The sequence below is a fragment of the Salvelinus alpinus genome, chromosome 5 (genome assembly GCF_045679555.1).
Source record: "Salvelinus alpinus chromosome 5, SLU_Salpinus.1, whole genome shotgun sequence".
NCBI lineage: Eukaryota > Metazoa > Chordata > Actinopteri > Salmoniformes > Salmonidae > Salvelinus > Salvelinus alpinus.
Genome location: NC_092090.1, coordinates 83,211,655 through 83,231,248, shown reverse-complemented (window position 1 = coordinate 83,231,248; position 19,594 = coordinate 83,211,655). Strand labels below are relative to the sequence as shown.

At 41.7% G+C, this 19,594-nt stretch overlaps 1 protein-coding gene across 5 annotated transcripts in view; it reads right to left on the bottom strand.

Annotated features, from left to right (window-relative positions):
* Positions 1–19,594, bottom strand: part of LOC139577053 (3',5'-cyclic-AMP phosphodiesterase 4D-like) — a 257,186-nt gene that overhangs the window by 48,519 nt on the left and 189,073 nt on the right. The window contains exon 1 of one of the 5 annotated variants that reach the window (XM_071403794.1): positions 13,245–13,549. The exons of 3 other annotated variants lie outside the window; for them this stretch is intronic. In XM_071403794.1, coding sequence (XP_071259895.1) covers positions 13,245–13,363 — 119 coding nt within the window. In that variant the 5' untranslated portion in view covers positions 13,364–13,549. Of the gene's footprint in view, positions 1–472; positions 1,299–13,244; positions 13,550–19,594 lie in introns of those variants that run through there. One more of the 5 variants, XM_071403795.1, reaches the window with a different exon arrangement.

Genomic DNA, 19,594 nt, shown 5'->3' with positions numbered 1-19,594 from the left:
GGTGCAGGAGAGAGGGCGGAGAGGATTGAGATGACAGGCAGGAGACAGAGGCAGGGAGAGGAAGACAATGTGGAGATAAACGACAGAGCCTTACGCAGGATGATGGAAGGAGAGAGAGAGAGAGAGAGAGAGAGAGAGAGAGAGAGAGAGAGAGAGAGAGAGAGAGAGAGAGAGAGAGAGAGAGAGAGAGAGAGAGGCATATTTGTGTCTTTTGGAAGGGGTTGGATTAAAAGTGGTTGGACCTTATGTGCAATTGACCAATAAAGTTATCTTAATCTCAAAATAAGAGGAAAAACCGCTGGTAAGAATCTAGGGGACTGGAAATGGGGTGAGTGAGAGAGGAAAGTAGCAGGACAAAGGAGAGAGAGAAAAGGGTGTGAGAGATAAAGGTTTGAGAGAGAGGGGAAAGAGAACACAGAAACAGAGAGAAACAGGACAGTGTGTGGTTGGAAGACATTGTGTGTCTGTTTACCAGATTCCTTCCATGTTCCGTAGAGAGCTGATGGAGCGAGATCGTGGCTTCATAACAATACTCATGATGTCACCTTCTCTCCCACACGTTACTGTCCTGTCCAGGCCACAGCCCCCACGGTCCTGTCCAGGCCACAGCCCCCACGGTCCTGTTCAGGTCAAACCACAGACCCCACAACTCCCTAGAAAGGAAAGTGTTCCTGTTCAAACCACGGTTCCCACAGTTCCCACGTTTTCCCCTCCTGGTCAAACGGTCCTATTGTGTTCAGATTGTGGTCAAACCACAGCGGTCACTCTTCACTTCTACAGTTATCTCAAAAAGCGGTCCTGCTCTGATAAGATTATTTTCAGACCGTGTTTCCACCTCTCCTTCGAACTGCAATAATCCTGTAGATGGGTCCAACAGAGTGGTCCTGTAATGTTCCTGTTGTGGTCGTGTTGTGTTTAGGGCTTCTGTGCCCCAGCCTGGGAGCTTATGGTCCAGACAGAAACAGAGACTGGTATATAAGTCAGAGAACACAGGACTGGAGTCCCAACTAAAACTATTCACTACACAGGAATCCTCAGACCACAGTGTAAGTCGGATCCGCCTCCTCTATTTAGCGCTCTCTCTCTCCCCCTTTCTTTCTCTTTCCCTTCCTCGGACTCCTGCTTTGCTCTCTCTCTCTCTTGCTCTGTTGTTGTTACCAACATGTGTCAATTCTCTTCCACTTTTTTCCTTACCTCTCCCTCTCGACAGTCTTTTCCTGGCCAGCGAGTATAAGCCCTCCTGCTCTCTTTCTTCTCCCTCTTTTTTCTCTCTGTCTTCTGACTCTTCCCTCCTTCCCTGGCCACATGTGTAAGCTCTCTCTCTCTCTCTCTCTCTCTCTCTCTCTCTCTCTCTCTCTCTCTCTCTCTCTCTCTCTCCTTCCTGCAGCTTGAGGGGGGGTTTGTGTTGGCAGGGGTGGGGTTGTTGAGGTTGCAGTAACTCCTTCAGGGGCGGGGCTCTATCCCATAGTACAGCCGCTGTCTCAAACATCAATCACACTGCTGCCAAGGTAACCAAACACCAACACCCGTGTTGTATTATCCACAATGTGCTAGAGAAGTAGCATAGTGGCATGTGGCACAAATACACTGTGACTTCCAATGAATTACAATTGAAGTTATCCACAGTGACTAATACAGGTGTAGTAAGGACAGAAAGTAGCTGAATAAAAGTGATAATATGAGCAATGAAAATTAAGTAAAATCTTCTTACATATTAAGACACTTAAATGACTGAAAACCGCTTGCATAATAGTGGAGCGAGGGAGAGAGGGAGGGAGGGACAATGAGTGACCAACCAGTAGAGTTTGAGGACTAGCCCCAGACCATTCTCCAACGTGAAAATATTGTGTTACGTGAAATCATACCAACAACGTAATTTCAAGGTAACTTCATACATTCTAGGAAGTCTAATCCCTCCAATTAAATATCAAGTGTAACTTGACCATCTATTGTTACTTATAAGTCTAACTTGATCATCTTCTATTCGGTGTGAGGTGTTTTGTCAACAAACATGGAGGCTTCCACCACATGGCAGAACTTGGCCAAAGTTTCTGGCAGTGCACTACACAAGCCCAATTACCTCATAACCTGGTCACTGAGAGAGAGAGAGAGAGAGAGAGAGAGAGAGAGAGAGAGAGAGAGAGAGAGAGAGAGAGAGAGACAGACAGACAGACAGACAGACAGACAGACAGACAGACAGACAGACAGACAGACAGACAGACAGACAGACAGACAGACAGACAGACAGACAGACAGACAGACAGACAGACAGACAGACAGACAGAGAGAGAGCGAGACAGAGAGAGAGACAGACAGACAGACAGACAGACAGACAGACAGACAGACAGACAGACAGACAGACAGACAGACAGAGACAGACCGACAGACAGACAGACAGACAGACAGACAGAGAGACAGAGAGACAGAGAGAGAGAGAGAGAGAGAGAGAGAGAGAGAGAGAGAGAGAGAGAGAGAGAGAGAGAGAGAGAGAGAGAGAGAGAGAGAGAGAGAGAGAGAGAGCTCCTCATTAGGGTCTGACTGGGACAGCTAAGTGATTCTCTTATGACGCACGTCTTAGACACAACAACAGCTCGTAATAAGACCCGGTAGTAATAATGCCCGGCTATGACAGCAACACGCACGTACAAACACACACACACACCTGCATCTCATATACCTTGGCATAATTGTGTGCCGTGACAGCAGAGTGACGTCAACTAGAGGATGTTGTCTTTTGTTCTGCCAGAGAAGAGGGAGAGGGAAAGAAAGAGAGAGGGAGAGAGAGAAAGAAAGAAAGAGAGGGAGAGAGAGAAACTGGCCCACTCAAGGCTTTCTATGAGGGATAATACGTTGGTCATTTGCTTCATGTGCTGCTTCTTTTCTTTTATGTTGTGTGAGAGAAAAGAGACAGGACTGGGGCCACCATCGGCCGCACGTCACACTCTCTCACTCTCAAACACACTCTTGAACACACACATACACTCACACAATGAGCTGTAATTCGACATATTCAATGCTGACCTCAGATAATGAGGTAATAATGTATGTAGCGTACCCACATACATCAGCTAACGAATAGGCCTATTCACTCAACAACAGGATGAAACAGGATGTCATTTGATTGGGGGCAAACTTGCCTTATTCCTTCTTCCGGTCACTTTTGTGGACCCTGAGCCTAGTTACTCCCTGACCTTCTGACTCCACATAAAGTCTAACATACAGCATTTGTTATAGGTCAGACATGAAGAGAAACAGCTATTCTACATACATCAAATCAATTTGTTGATTTTTAATTTGTTCCCAAGCAGCACATAAATCCAATGACAACCATAGTATCCCTCATAGAGAGGCTTGAGTGGCCTGGCTTCTCCTTCTCTCTCTCATTCTTTCTTTCTTTCTTTTTTTCTCTCTCTCTCTCTTCTCTGGCAGAACAAAAGACAACATCCCCTGGTTGACGTTACACTGTCATTACATCCTGTCATGGTGTAGTATATATACATCCTGTCATGGTGTAGTATATATACATCCTGTCATGGTGTAGTATATATACATCCTGTCATGGTGTAGTATATATACATCCTGTCATGGTGTAGTATATATACATCCTGTCATGGTGTAGTATATATACATCCTGTCATGGTGTAGTATACATACATCCTGTCATGGTGTAGTATATATACATCCTGTCATGGTGTAGTATATATACATCCTGTCATGGTGTAGTATATATACATCCTGTCATGGTGTAGTATATATACATCCTGTCATGGTGTAGTATATATACATCCTGTCATGGTGTAGTATACATACATCCTATCATGGTGTAGTATATATACATCCTGTCATGGTGTAGTATATATACATCCTGTCATGGTGTAGTATATATACATCCTGTCATGGTGTAGTATATATACATCCTGTCATGGTGTAGTATATATACATCCTGCATGGTGTAGTATATATACATCCTGTCATGGTGTAGTATATATACATCCTGTCATGGTGTAGTATACATACATCCTGTCATGGTGTAGTATATATACATCCTGTCATGGTGTAGTATATATACATCCTGTCATGGTGTAGTATATATACATCCTGTCATGGTGTAGTATATATACATCCTGTCATGGTGTAGTATATATACATCCTGTCATGGTGTAGTATACATACATCCTGTCATGGTGTAGTATATATACATCCTGTCATGGTGTAGTTTATATACATCCTGTCATGGTGTAGTATATATACATCCTGTCATGGTGTAGTATATATACATCCTGTCATGGTGTAGTATATATACATCCTGTCATGGTGTAGTATACATACATCCTGTCATGGTGTAGTATATATACATCCTGTCATGGTGTAGTATATATACATCCTGTCATGGTGTAGTATATATACATCCTGTCATGGTGTAGTATACATACATCCTGTCATGGTGTAGTATATATACATCCTGTCATGGTGTAGTATATATACATCCTGTCATGGTGTAGTATATATACATCCTGTCATGGTGTAGTATATATACATCCTGTCATGGTGTAGTATATATACATCCTGTCATGGTGTAGTATATATACATCCTGTCATGGTGTAGTATACATACATCCTATCATGGTGTAGTATATATACATCCTGTCATGGTGTAGTATATATACATCCTGTCATGGTGTAGTATATATACATCCTGTCATGGTGTAGTATATATACATCCTGTCATGGTGTAGTATATATACATCCTGTCATGGTGTAGTATATATACATCCTGTCATGGTGTAGTATATATACATCCTGTCATGGTGTAGTATATATACATCCTGTCATGGTGTAGTATACATACATCCTGTCATGGTGTAGTATATATACATCCTGTCATGGTGTAGTATATATACATCCTGTCATGGTGTAGTATATATACATCCTGTCATGGTGTAGTATATATACATCCTGTCATGGTGTAGTATATATACATCCTGTCATGGTGTAGTATACATACATCCTGTCATGGTGTAGTATATATACATCCTGTCATGGTGTAGTTTATATACATCCTGTCATGGTGTAGTATATATACATCCTGTCATGGTGTAGTATATATACATCCTGTCATGGTGTAGTATATATACATCCTGTCATGGTGTAGTATACATACATCCTGTCATGGTGTAGTATACATACATCCTGTCATGGTGTAGTATATATACATCCTGTCATGGTGTAGTATATATACATCCTGTCATGGTGTAGTATATATACATCCTGTCATGGTGTAGTATATATACATCCTGTCATGGTGTAGTATATATACATCCTGTCATGGTGTAGTATACACATACATTCCACCATCTATCCTCTGTTGAAATGATCATATGTGCGTCCCAAATAGCAACATATTCCCAATATAATGCACTACTTTCCCCTGTGGGCCCTGTAGTGTACTACATAGGGAATACCGTAGCGTGATATTTGGGACGCATCCCATGTTTCTCCAGCAACGCAGTCAGTCAGATGATGAACCTCTGTGTGAGGCTGGTAAACCAATGAGCTTCTCTAACAGCAGAGGTACAGTAATGTGACTGATTTCATGCTGGCTGACTGGCTGGCTGCATTCTGAGGCTGTCCATGGTATACACAGCACGTGACTCGTTGTCATCATTGGCAGTGAATGAAGTGGAGTTGAATAGGCACAACCCACTGGTTCATGTTTAAGCATCAGTCACACCCTGAGTTTTTTCTTACCCAGGGCCATAGTTACAGGCTAAAGGCAATAACATTTTTATTTTAAACTGTGGTAATTTCACAGGTCCACAGTGACATACTGTCATTGTTGCATACAACCCAACAAGAAAGAGTTAACAACTTAAACACAAGATATGATAACAAAGTGCTTCAAACTAAGAAGTACAGCAGTTACATTCAGTTTCATGTAAAGGTATAATACAAGTTCAGCACACAGGTCATTTGAATCATTATTGCCATCTAGTGCTGAAATAGGCATACTGTATATGCTGGGGCAGTGCCAGTGGACAATTCTAAAGCATTATGTTCCCCTAGTGGTCATGAAAGTTAACCTGAAGTAGGCCTAGCAATAAGGCAAGAATAGACCAAGCTAAGAATCAGAATATTCCAAAGTTACTTGGTTGAATTGATTTTGTTAAATAGGCCTTCGTAAAATGAGTTCATGATGCATATGACCTTATTCACTCTACTATCAGTGCAATGGCTACCCAGACTATTTGCATTGCCCCCCCCCCCTCTTTTACGCCGCTGCTACTCTCTGTTATCATCTATGCATAGTCACTTTAATAACTCTACCTACATGTACATATTACCTCAATTACCTCGACCAACTGGTGCCCCCGCACATTGACTCTGTACCGGTACCTCTGTAATAGTCTGGCTATTGTTATTTTATTGCTGCTCTTTAATTACTTGTTCCTTTTATTTCTTGTTCCTATTAATATTTTTTAAACAGCATTGTTGGTTAGGGGTTTGTAAGTAAGCATTTCACGGTAAGGTCTACACCTGTTGTATTCAGCGCATGTGACTAATACCATTTGATTTGATTTGAACGTGTTATAAATAGGTTGAAGTGAGGCTACAGAGGACAGACGGTCAGCCCACTCAATCCACAGGTCAAGCTCCACGCATATCTATATGTCTAGAATAAAACTCTGACCTTTACCTCATGACTTGGTTATGGCGCCAAGACTCACACGCCACATTACACACACACACATGCACGCACGTCATTCACACACGCACACACACATGCTTACGTACGAGCAGACACACACACACAAATACAGAAATAACCTGCTTTGATAATCATAAAGCACACATCTGATTACTATGATTACTTGGAGAGACAGACAGACCCTGCAGAATTAGCACTAATGGGAGGAAAGTGCCTTGGCTATGAGCGTTAGAGCAACCAATAAGCTGAATAATCAACTGAATGGAGCCATCTCCCAGAACATGGAGTAAAGTGCAGGATTTGTTGGAGCTCTCCCATTCCCTTATTTGTCACCTTTCACTCTTCTAATAGCACCAATCTCTCTATCTAACAGTAAACATGTTGCTGCATCCACACACACACACACACAGACACACACACACACACACACACACACACACACACACACACACACACACACACACACACACACACACACACACACACACACACACACACACACACACACACACACACACACACACACACACACACACACACACACACACACACACACACACACACACACACACACACACACACGCACACACACACACACACGCTTCAATGTCTACTGCACATATTGACCAACACATGTGCAACATTGGATCTATACAGACCAAACACCAGAACTAATCCCTTATAAAAACCAAAGCCACAGATGCAGGATCTTAATTTGATATTGTCACAACAAAATAATCCTACGGCAACAGGAATTGAAATTTTTGTCGATAATGTTATTTGATCAGTAATTAGGCTATTAACTGGCCAAAAGTAGGCTACAGTGCCTTCAGAAAGTTTTCACACCCCTTGACGTTTTCAAAATGTTGTTGTGTTACAGCCTGCATTTAAAATACCTCATAATGTCAAAATGGAATTATGTTTTTAGGAATGTTTACAAATTATTTAAAAATGAAAAGCTGAAATGTCTTGAGTCAGTAAGTATTCAACCCTTTTCTTATGGCAAGCCTACATAAGTTCAGGAATATAATTGTGCTTAATAAGTCACCTAATTTATTGCATGGACTCACTCTGTGTGCAATAATAGTGTTCAACATGCTTTTTTAATTACTACCCCATCTCTGTACCCCACATATACAATTATCTGTACAGTCCCTCAGTCGAGCAGTATATTTCAAGCACAGATTCAACCATAGAGGTTTTCCAAGGGGAAAAAAAGAAAAGAAAAAAAGAAAAAAGAAAGCAGACATTGAATATCCCTCTGAGCATGGTGCAGTTATTAATTACACTTTGGATGGTGTATCAATACACCCAGTCCCTACAAAGATACAGGTGCCCTTCTTAACACAGATGCCGGTGAGGAAGGAAACCACTCAGGGATTTCACCATGAACCCAATGGTGACTTTAAAACAGTTGCAGTTTAGTGGGAGATAACTGAGGATGGATCAACAACATTGGAGTTACTCCACAATACTAACATAAATGACAGAGTGAAATAAAGAAATCATGTACAGAATAAAAATATTCCAAAACATGCATCCTGTTTGCAATAAGGCACTAAAGTAATAATGCAAAAAATGTGGCAAAGAAATTAACTTTTTGTCCTGAATACAAAGTGTTATGTTTGGGGCAAATCATACATAACGCGTCAGTAAGCACCACCCTTCGTATTTTCAAGCATGGTGGTGACTGTTATGTGTATGTTTGTCATCGGTAAGGCCTAGGGAATTTTTAAGGATAAAAATGAAGGGAATAGAGCTAACTACAGGCAAAATCCTAAAGAAAACTAAGTTCAGTCTGCTATCCAACAGACACTGAGAGAAAAATACACCTTTCAGCAGGACAGTAACCTAAAACACAATGCCAAATCTCTTACTGGAGTTGCTTACCAAGATGACGTTGAATGTTGCTGGAAAAGTTACAGTTTTGACTTAAATCGCCTTGAAAATCTATGGCAAGACTTGAAAATGTATGTCTAGCAATGATCAACAATGACTTTTTAAGAACAATGGGCAAATTTTGCACAATCCAGGTGTGGAAAGCTCTTAGAGACTTACCCAGAAAGACACCAAAGATGATTCTAACATGTATTGACTCAGGGGGTTGAATACTTATCTTATCAAGATATATTAATTATTTATTTTCCATTTATATATATATAGTACCAGTCAAAAGTTTGGACACACCTACTAATTCAAGGGTTTTTATTTATTTGTATTATTTTCTACATTGTAGAATAATAGTGAAGACATCACAACTATGAAATAACACATATGGAATCATGTAGTAACCAAAAAAGTGTTAAATACATCTAAATATATTTTAGATTTTAGATTCTTCAAAGTAGCCACCCTTTGCCTTGATGACAGCTTTGCACACTCTTGGCATTCTCTCAATCTGCTTCATGAGAAATGCTTTTCCAACATAGGTTGAGCACTTGTTGGCTACTTTTCCTTCACTCTGTGGTCCAACTCATCCCAAACCATCTCAATTGGGTTGAGGTCGGTTGATTGTGGAGACCAGGTCACCATCACTCTCCTTCCTGGTCAAATAGCCCTTACACAGCCTGGAGGTGTGTTTTGGGTCCTGTTGAAAAACAAATGATAGTCCCACTGAGCGCAAACCAGATGGGCTGGCATGTCATTTCAGAATGCTGTGGTAGCCATGCTGGTTAAGTGTGCCTTGAATTCTAAATAAATGACAGACAGTGTCACCAGCAATGCACCCCCACACCATCACACTTCCTCCTCCATGCTTCATGGTTGGAACCACACATGCAGAAATCATCCGTTCACCTACTCTGCGTCTCACAAAGCCAAAACCAAACATCTCAAATTTGGAATCACCAAAGGATAGATTTCCACCAGTCTAATGACCATGTTTCTTTGCACAAGCAAGTCTCTTCTTATTATTGGTGTCCTTTAGTAGTGGCTTATTTTCAGCAATTCAACCATGAAGGCCTGATTCATGCAGTCTCCTCTGAACAGTTGATGTTGAGATGTGTCTGTTTTTTATTTTAACCCCAATTTAACTAGGCAAGTCAGTTAAGAACAAATTCTTATTTACAATGACGGCCAAGGAACAGTGGATTAACTTGTTATGGCTGCAGGGGGCGTATTGAATAACTGGAAAGAGGTGCCCATTTTCAAACGGCCTCGTACTCAATTCTTGCTCGTACAATATGCATATTATTATTACTATTGGATAGAAAACACTCTCTAGTTTCTAAAACCGTTAGAATTATTTCTCTAAGTGAAACAGAACTCTTTTTACAGACCATTTCCTATCCGGAAGTGAGATTTCCAAAAGCGATGTCTCTCTTCAAGAGCTTGTCTATAAAAGGGCATGTCACTTAGGACTGTAGAAACACGTCATACACCTTCCCCTGGGTGTCATGTGGAAGTGAGAGCAGAAATGACTTGATTATCTCGTTCTGGGATTGAATACAACCTCTTGGAGTGAGAAGTGCGCCATAAATTTTTTTTGGAAGGCGCGAAGTTGGATCTGGAGTCGCCTCCTGGAAAACCGTCGTTATAGGTGAATATGATCTCCGGCTTCGATTTTATTTGATACATGTCACAATATCATCCTAAAGTATGTTTTTTCAATATAGTTTAATTATATTATTGAAATTTATTCTGGACTTTAGACGTGATGCGTCGCAAGAATTTGTTCAAGAAGGAGCGGTTAGCACCGCACGGCCAGTGTGCTTGCTAATTCAAGAGGGAAATAGTTCGTTCTGGATCCAAATAAAGACGGTTCTGAACAAAGGACCCCTTGGAGAACATTCTGATGGAAGATCAACAAAGATAAGGACCCAATTTGGGATACTATTTCATATATCTGTCGAACTGTGCTATCGCTACCGTTTGACTAGAATCAATGCTGCTGTGTGTTAGCTATTGTAGTAAGCTAATATAACGATATATTGTGTTTTCGCTGTAAAACACTTAAAAAATTGGAAATATTGGCTGTATTCACAAGATCTTTGTCTTTCATTAGCTATCCACCATATATTTTTCTGAAATGTTTTATGATGAGTAATTAGGTAGTTGACGTGTCTGTATTTTCTCTGGCTACTCCCGTGCGATTTCTGACTGTAGCTATGATGGTGGCTATGATGGTAGCAGTAATGTAAAACTGATTTATAGCTAAAATATGTACATTTTTCGAACAAAACATAGATTTATTGTGTAACATGTTATAGAACTGTCATCTGAGGGAGTTTTTTCTAGGTTATTTAGGTTGGTTCTAGGTTAGTTAGGTTAGCTTTGTGCATGCTACTTGCATGCTACCGTTGCTGTGAAAAATGTCTGTCTGTCTTTTGTATTTGGTGGTGAGCTAACATAAATATATGTGGTGTTTTCGCTGTAAAACATTTAAAAAATCGGAAATATTGGCTGTATTCACAAGATCTTTGTCTTTCATTTGCTATCCACCATATATTTTTCTGAAATGTTTTATGATGTGTAATTAGGTAGTTGACGTTGGTGTCTGTATTTTCTCTGGCTACTCCCGTGCGATTTCTGACTGTAGCTATGATGGTAGCAGTAATGTAAAACTGATTTATAGCTAAAATATGCACATTTTTTGAACAAAACATAGATTTATTGTGTAACATGTTATAGGACTGTCATCTGAGGGAGTTTTTTCTAGGTTATTTAGGTTGGTTCTAGGTTAGTTAGGTTGGCTTGTGCATGCTACCTGCATCCTACTTGTGCTGTGAAAAATGTCTGTCCTCTTTTTTATTTGGTGGTGAACTAACATAAATATATGTGGTGTTTTCTCTGTAAAACATTTTAAAAATCGGACTTGTTGGCTGGATTCACAAGATGTTTATCTTTCAAATGCTGTATTGGACTTGTTAATGTGTGAAAGTTAAATATTAAAAAAAAAAATGATTTTGAATTTCGCGCCCTGCACTTGAGCTGGATGTTGTCATAGGTGTACCGGCGTCGGGCTTGCAGCCATAACAGGTTAACTGCCTTGTTCAGGGTCAGCTGAGGGATTCGATGTAGCAACCTTTCGGTTACTGGCCCAATGCTCTAACCACTAGGCTATCTGCCGCCCCTGTTACTTGAATTCTGTGAAGCATTTATTTGGGCTGCAATTTCTGAGGCTAGTAACTCTACTGAACTTATCCTCTGCAGCAGAGGTAACTCTGTGTCTTCATGAGAATCAGTTTCATCATAGCACTTGATGGTTTTGGCGACTGCACTTGAAGACACTTTTAAAGTTCTTGACATTTTCTGGATTGACTGACCTTCATGTCTTAAAGTAATGATGGGCTGTCGTTTCTCTTTGCTTATTTGAGCTGTTCTTGCCATAATATGGACTTGGTCTTTTACCAAATAGGGCTATCTTCTGTATACCACCCCTACCTTGTCACAACACAACTGATTGGCTCAAACACATTAAGGAAAGAAATTCCACAAATTAACTTTTAAGAAGGCACACTTGTTAATTGAAATGCATTCCAGGTGACTACCTCATGAAGCTGGTTGGGAGAATGCCAAGAGTGTGCAAAGCTGTCAACAAGGCAAAGGGTGGCTACTTTGAAGAATCTCAAATCTCAAATATATTTGGATTTGTTTAACACTTTTTTGGTTACTACATGACTCCATATGTGTTATTTCAATGTAGAAAATAGTAAAAATAAAGAATAACCCTTGAATGAGTAGGTGTGTCCAAACTTTTGACTGGTACTATCTATACATATATGTTGATTTTTTACTTTGACATTAGAGTATTTTGTATAGATCGTTGACAATTCAAAAAAAAATATATCCATTTAAATCCCACTTTGTAACACAACGACATTTTGGTAAAGTCAAGGTGTTAGAATACTTTCTGAAGCCACTGTACAAGAAATGTGCATTTAACTGCGTTAGTGTGGGTTTTCAGTGAATGTATGTAAATCACAAAGCTCATTTGCATTAACATTTCCTGCGGTGCAGAAAAATTCTCAGCAGCAAAATAGTGATCAAAATAGCCCAGCGGCTGAGAAACAGAGCAACGACATTTTACATAACACTGTGGCGCACTTCAATGTGAACGCTGATCTGTTTGTTAGGGTTGCCCCGGTGGAGCTATTTATCACCAGTAGGCCAGGTAGGGCTTAGATAAGTGTGTGAGAGCATTCACACACACACAATGAGGAAGGGCTTTAAAGAACAATTATTGATTAATCCAGTTGGCTAATAGAGCTCTATGACATGTTCAACTTCCCCTGTCTGCTCCTCTACGATCTCTCACACACAAGGAATATCTGCCTGTTTACTGATGAAACAGAAAGCTTTGTGAGGGGGAGCAGTTGAAAAAGAACTATGACAGTCCAAGAATCACAGCAACAATCCCATTCTAGTCCATCTCAAGACAGTTTTCTCTGGGACAAAACTGCTCCCCATCTAGAGAGCGCCACTGGACATCTAGCCTTGGAATAATAACTAAACAGAAACATGACATATTGGTCGATTAATAATAAATGCAGTCACAATAGCCTCCCCTCCCTCCCCTATCCCCAGTGCCCACAGTTACCCTCTCCTCCTGGCTTTGATGTCGATGGGCTTGTTGGTGGCGTATGGAGAGCCACTGGAGCAGGCATGGCGGTAGCGTGCTATCCTCTCAAGAGACTCGGAGTTCGCTGGCAGACTCATCTTACTGCACCTCCACACTCACAGCTGAAACAAACACTCACACACATACGTGCAAGGGAACACTCCCTTACAGCAGACACACACACACACACGGTAGAGACACACACACACTCACTCACACACACACACACACACAAGCGCCAGGGAGGACACTCCTTCTAGAGAGCTCCACTGGACATCTACCCTCTACGAGATGAGAGGGAGGAAGGAGAGGTGGAGGGAGAAGCATGAGATAAGGTGAGAGAGAGAGAGAGAGAGAGAGAGAGAGAGAGAGAGAGAGAGAGAGAGAGAGAGAGAGAGAGAGAGAGAGAGAGAGAGAGAGAGAGAGAGAGAGAGAGAGAGAGAGAGAGACAGACTGAATGATTGTGCAGAGGGGCGGGTACACAGCTACTGGCTGATACTTTATATGTCAGTTACTTTAGACAGCAGTGCTATTACGGTCTGTCTCTAAGTCTAAGTCTCTAAGAGAGACACTATTACTGTCTGTCTCTAAGTCCATCTGAAACAGCTAAGAAGATAACACTCACTCTCTCAATTAATCACTCACTCACTCTCTCAATTAATCACTCACTCACTCACTCACTCACTGAGGGGATTCGATAAATGTCCTGGGCCTGCCCCGGGTGAACCGGGTTAGCATTGATTGCATTCGGTTTGGAACCTTGTTGACAACATGACTGAGCAGCAATGTTGGGGAAGCTACTCTGAAAATATAGTTTACCAAGCTACCAATTACTTCACACTGGAAGAAGTTAAGCTAAACTAAAATATAGTTTTCTAGAGTTATTTTGAAAAAGTAGTTCACTACATCCAAACTACTTTGTGAAGAATTATCATATCTAAATCTGAAATGTCATAGACTACAAATTGCAAGAACAGATCACTCTAGAGTCAGATGCTAACATAATGTGTAATTTAGCCTATTAAACAAAAAACAATGTATCCACTGAGAAAGAGGCAGGTCTGATGACTAAAATTAAAGGAAATTCTTGCCTACTTCACTCATATTTTATTTTATTTTTACAAAGAAAAGTAGTGTTTCGTTCGCTACATGGCTAACAAGTAATTACAAGTAATTACAGTTGAGGTCGGAAGTTTCCATACACTTAGGTAGGTGTTATTAAAACTTGTTTTTCAACCACTCCAGAATTTTCTTGTTAACAAACTATAGTTTTGGCAAGTCGGTTAAGACATCTACTTTGTGCATGACACAAGTAATTTTTCCAACAATTGTTTACAGACAGATTATTTCACTTATAATTCACTGTATCACAATTCCAGTGGGTCAGAAGTTTACATACACTAAGTTGACTGTGCCTTTAAAAATTTTGGAAAATTCCAGAAAATGGTGTCAAGGCTTTAGAAGCTTCTGATAGGCTAATTGACATAATTTGAGTCAATTGGAGGTGGACCTGTGGATGTATTTCAAGGCCTACCTTCAAACTCAGTGCCTCTTTGCTTGACAACATGGGAAAATCAAAAGAAATCAGCCAAGACCTCAGAAAAAAATTGTAGACCTCCACAAGTCTGGTTCATCCTTGGGAGCAATTTCCAAACACTGAAGGTACCACGTTCATCTGTACAAGCAATAGTACGCAAGTATAAACACCATGGGACCACACAGCCGTCATACTGCTCAGGAAGGAGACGCGTTTTGTCTCCTAGAGATGAACGTACTTTGGTGCGAAAAGTGCAAATCAATTCCAGAACAACAGCAAAGGACCTTGTGAAGATGCTGGAGGAAATAGGTACAAAAGTATCTATATCCACAGTAAAATGAGTCCTATATCGACATAACCTGAAAGACCGCTCAGCAAGGAAGAAGCCACTGCTCCAAAACCGCCATAAAAAAGCCAGACTACGGTTTGCAACTGCACATGGGGACAAAGATCATACTTTCTGGAGAAATGTCCTCTGGTCTGATGAGACAAAAATGGAACTGTTTGGCCATAATGACCATCGTTATGTTTGGAGGAAAAAGGCGGAGGCTTGCAAGCCGAAGAACACCATCCCAACCGTGAAGCACGGGGTGGCAGCATCATGTTGTGGGAGTGCTTTGCTGCAGGAGGGACTGGTGCACTTCACAAAATAGATGGCATCATGAGGAAGGACCATTATGTGGATATATTGAAGCAACATCTCAAGACATCCGTCAGGAAGGTAAAGCTTGGTCGCAAATGGGTCTTCCAAATGGACAATGACCCTAAGCATACTTCCAAAGTTGTGGCAAAATGGCTTAAGGGCAACAAAGTCAAGGTATTGGAGTGGCCATCACAAAGCCCTGACCTTAATCCCATTGAAAATGTGTGGGCAGAACTGAAAAAGCGTGTGCGAGTAAGGAGGCCTACAAACCTGACTCAACTACACCAGCTCTGTCAGGAGGAATGGGCCAAAATTCACCCAACTTATTGTGGGAACCTTGTGTAAGGCTACCGGAAATGTTTGACCCAAGTTAAACAATTTAAAGGCAATGCTACCAAATACTAATTGAGTGTATGTAAACTTCTGACCCACTGGGAATGTGATGAAAGAAATAAGAGCCAAAATAAATCATTCTCTCTACTATTATTCTGACATATCACATTCTTAAAATAAAGTGGTGATCCTAACTGACCTAACAGGGATTTTTTACTAGGATTAAATGTGAAATTGTGAAAAACTGAGTTTAAATGTATTTGGCTAAGGTGTATGTAAACTTCCGACTTCAACTGTAACTACTGAAAACACTACCAATAATCTTTATTTTATTTTACTTAACCCTTATTTTACCAGGTAAGTTGACTGAGAACACGTTCTCATTTACAGCAATGACCTGTGGAATGGTTACAGGGGAGAGGAGGGGGGATGAATGAGCCAATTGTAAGCTGGGGATGATTAGGTGACCGTGATGGTACGAGGGCAAGATAGGGAATTTAGTTCAACTACCACCAAGCTTCTGCAAAATGTGGTTAAATTACAATAAAATTCTCTACTCCCCAACACTGCAGAGCAGCGCTGATTACTGTTCCATTTGAGAAGGGCGCTCCTCCCTCACCGCTTTTGCGTGTTCACGTCATGGGCCATAGCCCGGTGCACTTAATCGAACTCGCTCGCTCGCTCACTCACCCACTCACTCAGTGCTGTGATAGCCTACCCATAAGAGCTGTGATACCCATCTTCCAAAGCTAGGGGGCAGCAATGCCCCATCCAGGGACTTTGAATTTTAGGCTGATGTACTGGTTGAGAGGGCGTGAAGCTAAATTCAATTGGATTGCACTTACTGTAATTCACCATTATATTGTTATTGCAATAGTCTTATCAAAAACACCACCAGCATCACCACAAGAAACATAACACCACCTATCATTTTAGCTAATTGCTAAAATGTTTGACAAGTTTACAAAACATCCTTTTTCAGTTAGACTACCTTTCCACTCCAAATCCTTCCCATAATCTCAATCAATATCTAGGAGAACTTGACGTTTGTTATGGCTGCAAGCAATGGCATTGATGCTTCAACCAATATTTGACCATATGAAGGTGAATTGTTGCCAGGCTAATTTGGGTTTGTAATGAGCATGCCTTCTATGGCCAACAGTGGGCAGTCTCTTCTAAGAAGAAGGACAGTCAGGGCTGAACACCACACGTTCTCAGACACACACCTGCGTTTGTCTGCCATGGCTTCACAGAGCTAGCAGGTGACAAGTGCTCCTTGGTGACTTTAAAGGCACAGATACAAAGACAGATGCAAAACTGCACATGTGTAAACACATCCAGACACACCCAGACATGGACACAGGACACACACCTGGCTGCCAAATCGGCGACACACGATCACTGACTGTAGCATTGTGAGATGAGCACCCAGGAATGGCGTTAGGCTGTTGTTACAAGGACTCCCTGAGGCACACGGCCAACTGAATCTGCTATCAGAGAAATGGTCCTGTGTGGCACAGCTGGTAGAGCATGGCACTTGCAACACCAACATTGTGGGTTTGACTCCTGCTTGGCCCACCCAATGCGGAAATGTATGTGTGCCTTACTGTAAGTCTTTGGATAAAAGTGTCTGCTAATATTAGAGAGGCAGTGGACAGCTAATTGGACCTGCTGTCATTGTGATTGGCTTATGAGGCACAGAGTGCTACAGATCTACTGGTCAGTGTAGGGTCACAGACCTCGTTAGGAGCTTAAAAACAACCCACTGTCACCTGGAAAGGAGCAACAGGGAGAGAGAGAGTGAAGGGGAGCGAGTGAGTTAAAATGGAAGAGGGAGACCAAGAGTGTGAGAAAAGAAGAGGGAGGGTGCAAGTACCCCTCATTAGGGGGGGAATGGTACTTTCTGTCACAGGGGCCTCTCTCCATCTCTGCTCCTCAATGACTCATTCACACTTCCTGTGTCCCTACACCCCTCGCTAGGCCCCACCAGGAACCCAACCAACAGGGCTTTACTGTAACGTTACTGTCCAACCTATACTGACAAAGCAGGCTCAAATAAAGACCAGCGTCTACTGAAAGGAAATCTAATAACTTACCATCTATCCCAACTGTGGTCTCAAGCAAAAGCCATTGGTGAGTGAGACCACAGCTATGGCCCCAATCGTACTGTTGTTGATGTTCCCTTATTACCGACCAATGTAGCAGACTCATCGCGCTCCAGCGACTCCTGTGGCGGGCCGGGCACAGTGCGCACTAACCAAGGGGGCCAGGTGCACGGTGTTTCCTCCGACACATTGGTGCGGCTGGCTTCCGGGTTGGAGGCGCGCTGTATTAAGAAGCAGTGCGGCTTGGTTGGGTTGTGCTTCGGAGGACGCATGGCTTTCGACCTTCGTCTCTCCCGAGCCCGTACGGGAGTTGTAGCGATGAGACAAGATAGTAATTACTAGCGATTGGATACCACGAAAATTGGGGAGAAAAGGGGATAAAATTTAAAAAAGAAAGAAAGAGAGAAAGAAAGAGCACACCCCCTTTGCCCCTCCACCCTAGAGATGGCCGCTGGGTTAAAAAAATTGCTTTGATTGGATGCCTGCTTCACATGTATAATCAGTTCACAACCCACTTCAGTGCTGTGTAACATAGCTCACTTTCTAGAGTCTCCAAAATACCATCTCTAGAAAACGAGAGGTAAAGAGAGGAAGACATTCAAAGAAATCCTTGACATATCTCAAATGGAAACCTTATGGATAGTCTTCCAAGTGACTAAAAACTCCCATAGGTCAAAACATTTTTGAGGGAACCTAAAGTACTGGACTACAAATCCACTCTAGTGCTATGGGCAGTTGTCTGTGTCGGTGTACCCTTTGCTTTGTGGCGGTGACCAGGTTCTTTCAGGTCCTCTTTATCTTTAAGTTCTCCTCCCAGATTCATGTTTGTAAACTGGTTTCCATGGTTGCAGAACGACAGAATTCAGAAGGGCATGTAGGTCCTGATAACCAACCAGGCCTCAGTTGCTAGGAGACAGCCGCAGTTTTAATAATCACTAATTTAATGGGAAAATGAATGGGTACAACCACCGGGCTTGTCAACGAGCATTAATGTGGAGAAAGCTACAGGAGATGATAGGCTATATAAGGAATGTACAGATCAGAATGAATGAGAATGGAACATACCTATCCATGTAGGCCTCATGGAACAATTCATAACATTCAATACGTCTATATCTACAAGACATGATGATTGATATAAATCTATTGATATAATTCGACAAAATCACTATTTTCTGAAGATGTACCTTAAGTTAAACAAGTCTCATGAAGAGAACAATGTGTGAAAAGCACCATCACTTGAAGGGTCACAACAGTCATGGACTGTTCATAACAATTCTACCTGCCATTAAGTTGGAGGTCTCAGTGAGGAGCTGGCTCACAAAGCAAAGGCTCACAAGTCAAAAAGTTTCCCCACACTTCCGATAACGGGACAAGCGTAACACACCAGGGGATAAGGCTCCTTGTGTGTGTGTGTGTGTGTGTGTGTGTGTGTGTGTGTGTGTGTGTGTGTGTGTGTGTGTGTGTGTGTGTGTGTGTGTGTGTGTGTGTGTGTGTGTGTGTGTGTGTGTGTGTGTGTGTGTGTGTGTGTGTGTGTGTGTGTGTGTGTGTGTGTGTGTGTGAGAGTGTGTGTGTGTGTGTGTGTGTCATTGATCATGCCTGAATGCATAACTTTGCATGGGGGACACTATTGGACTGATTTGAGCCCAGGTGTTCTCTATGCTCTGTGTTCACACAGGCCTGAAGATCCCAACAGGGATGTTGTGTGTGG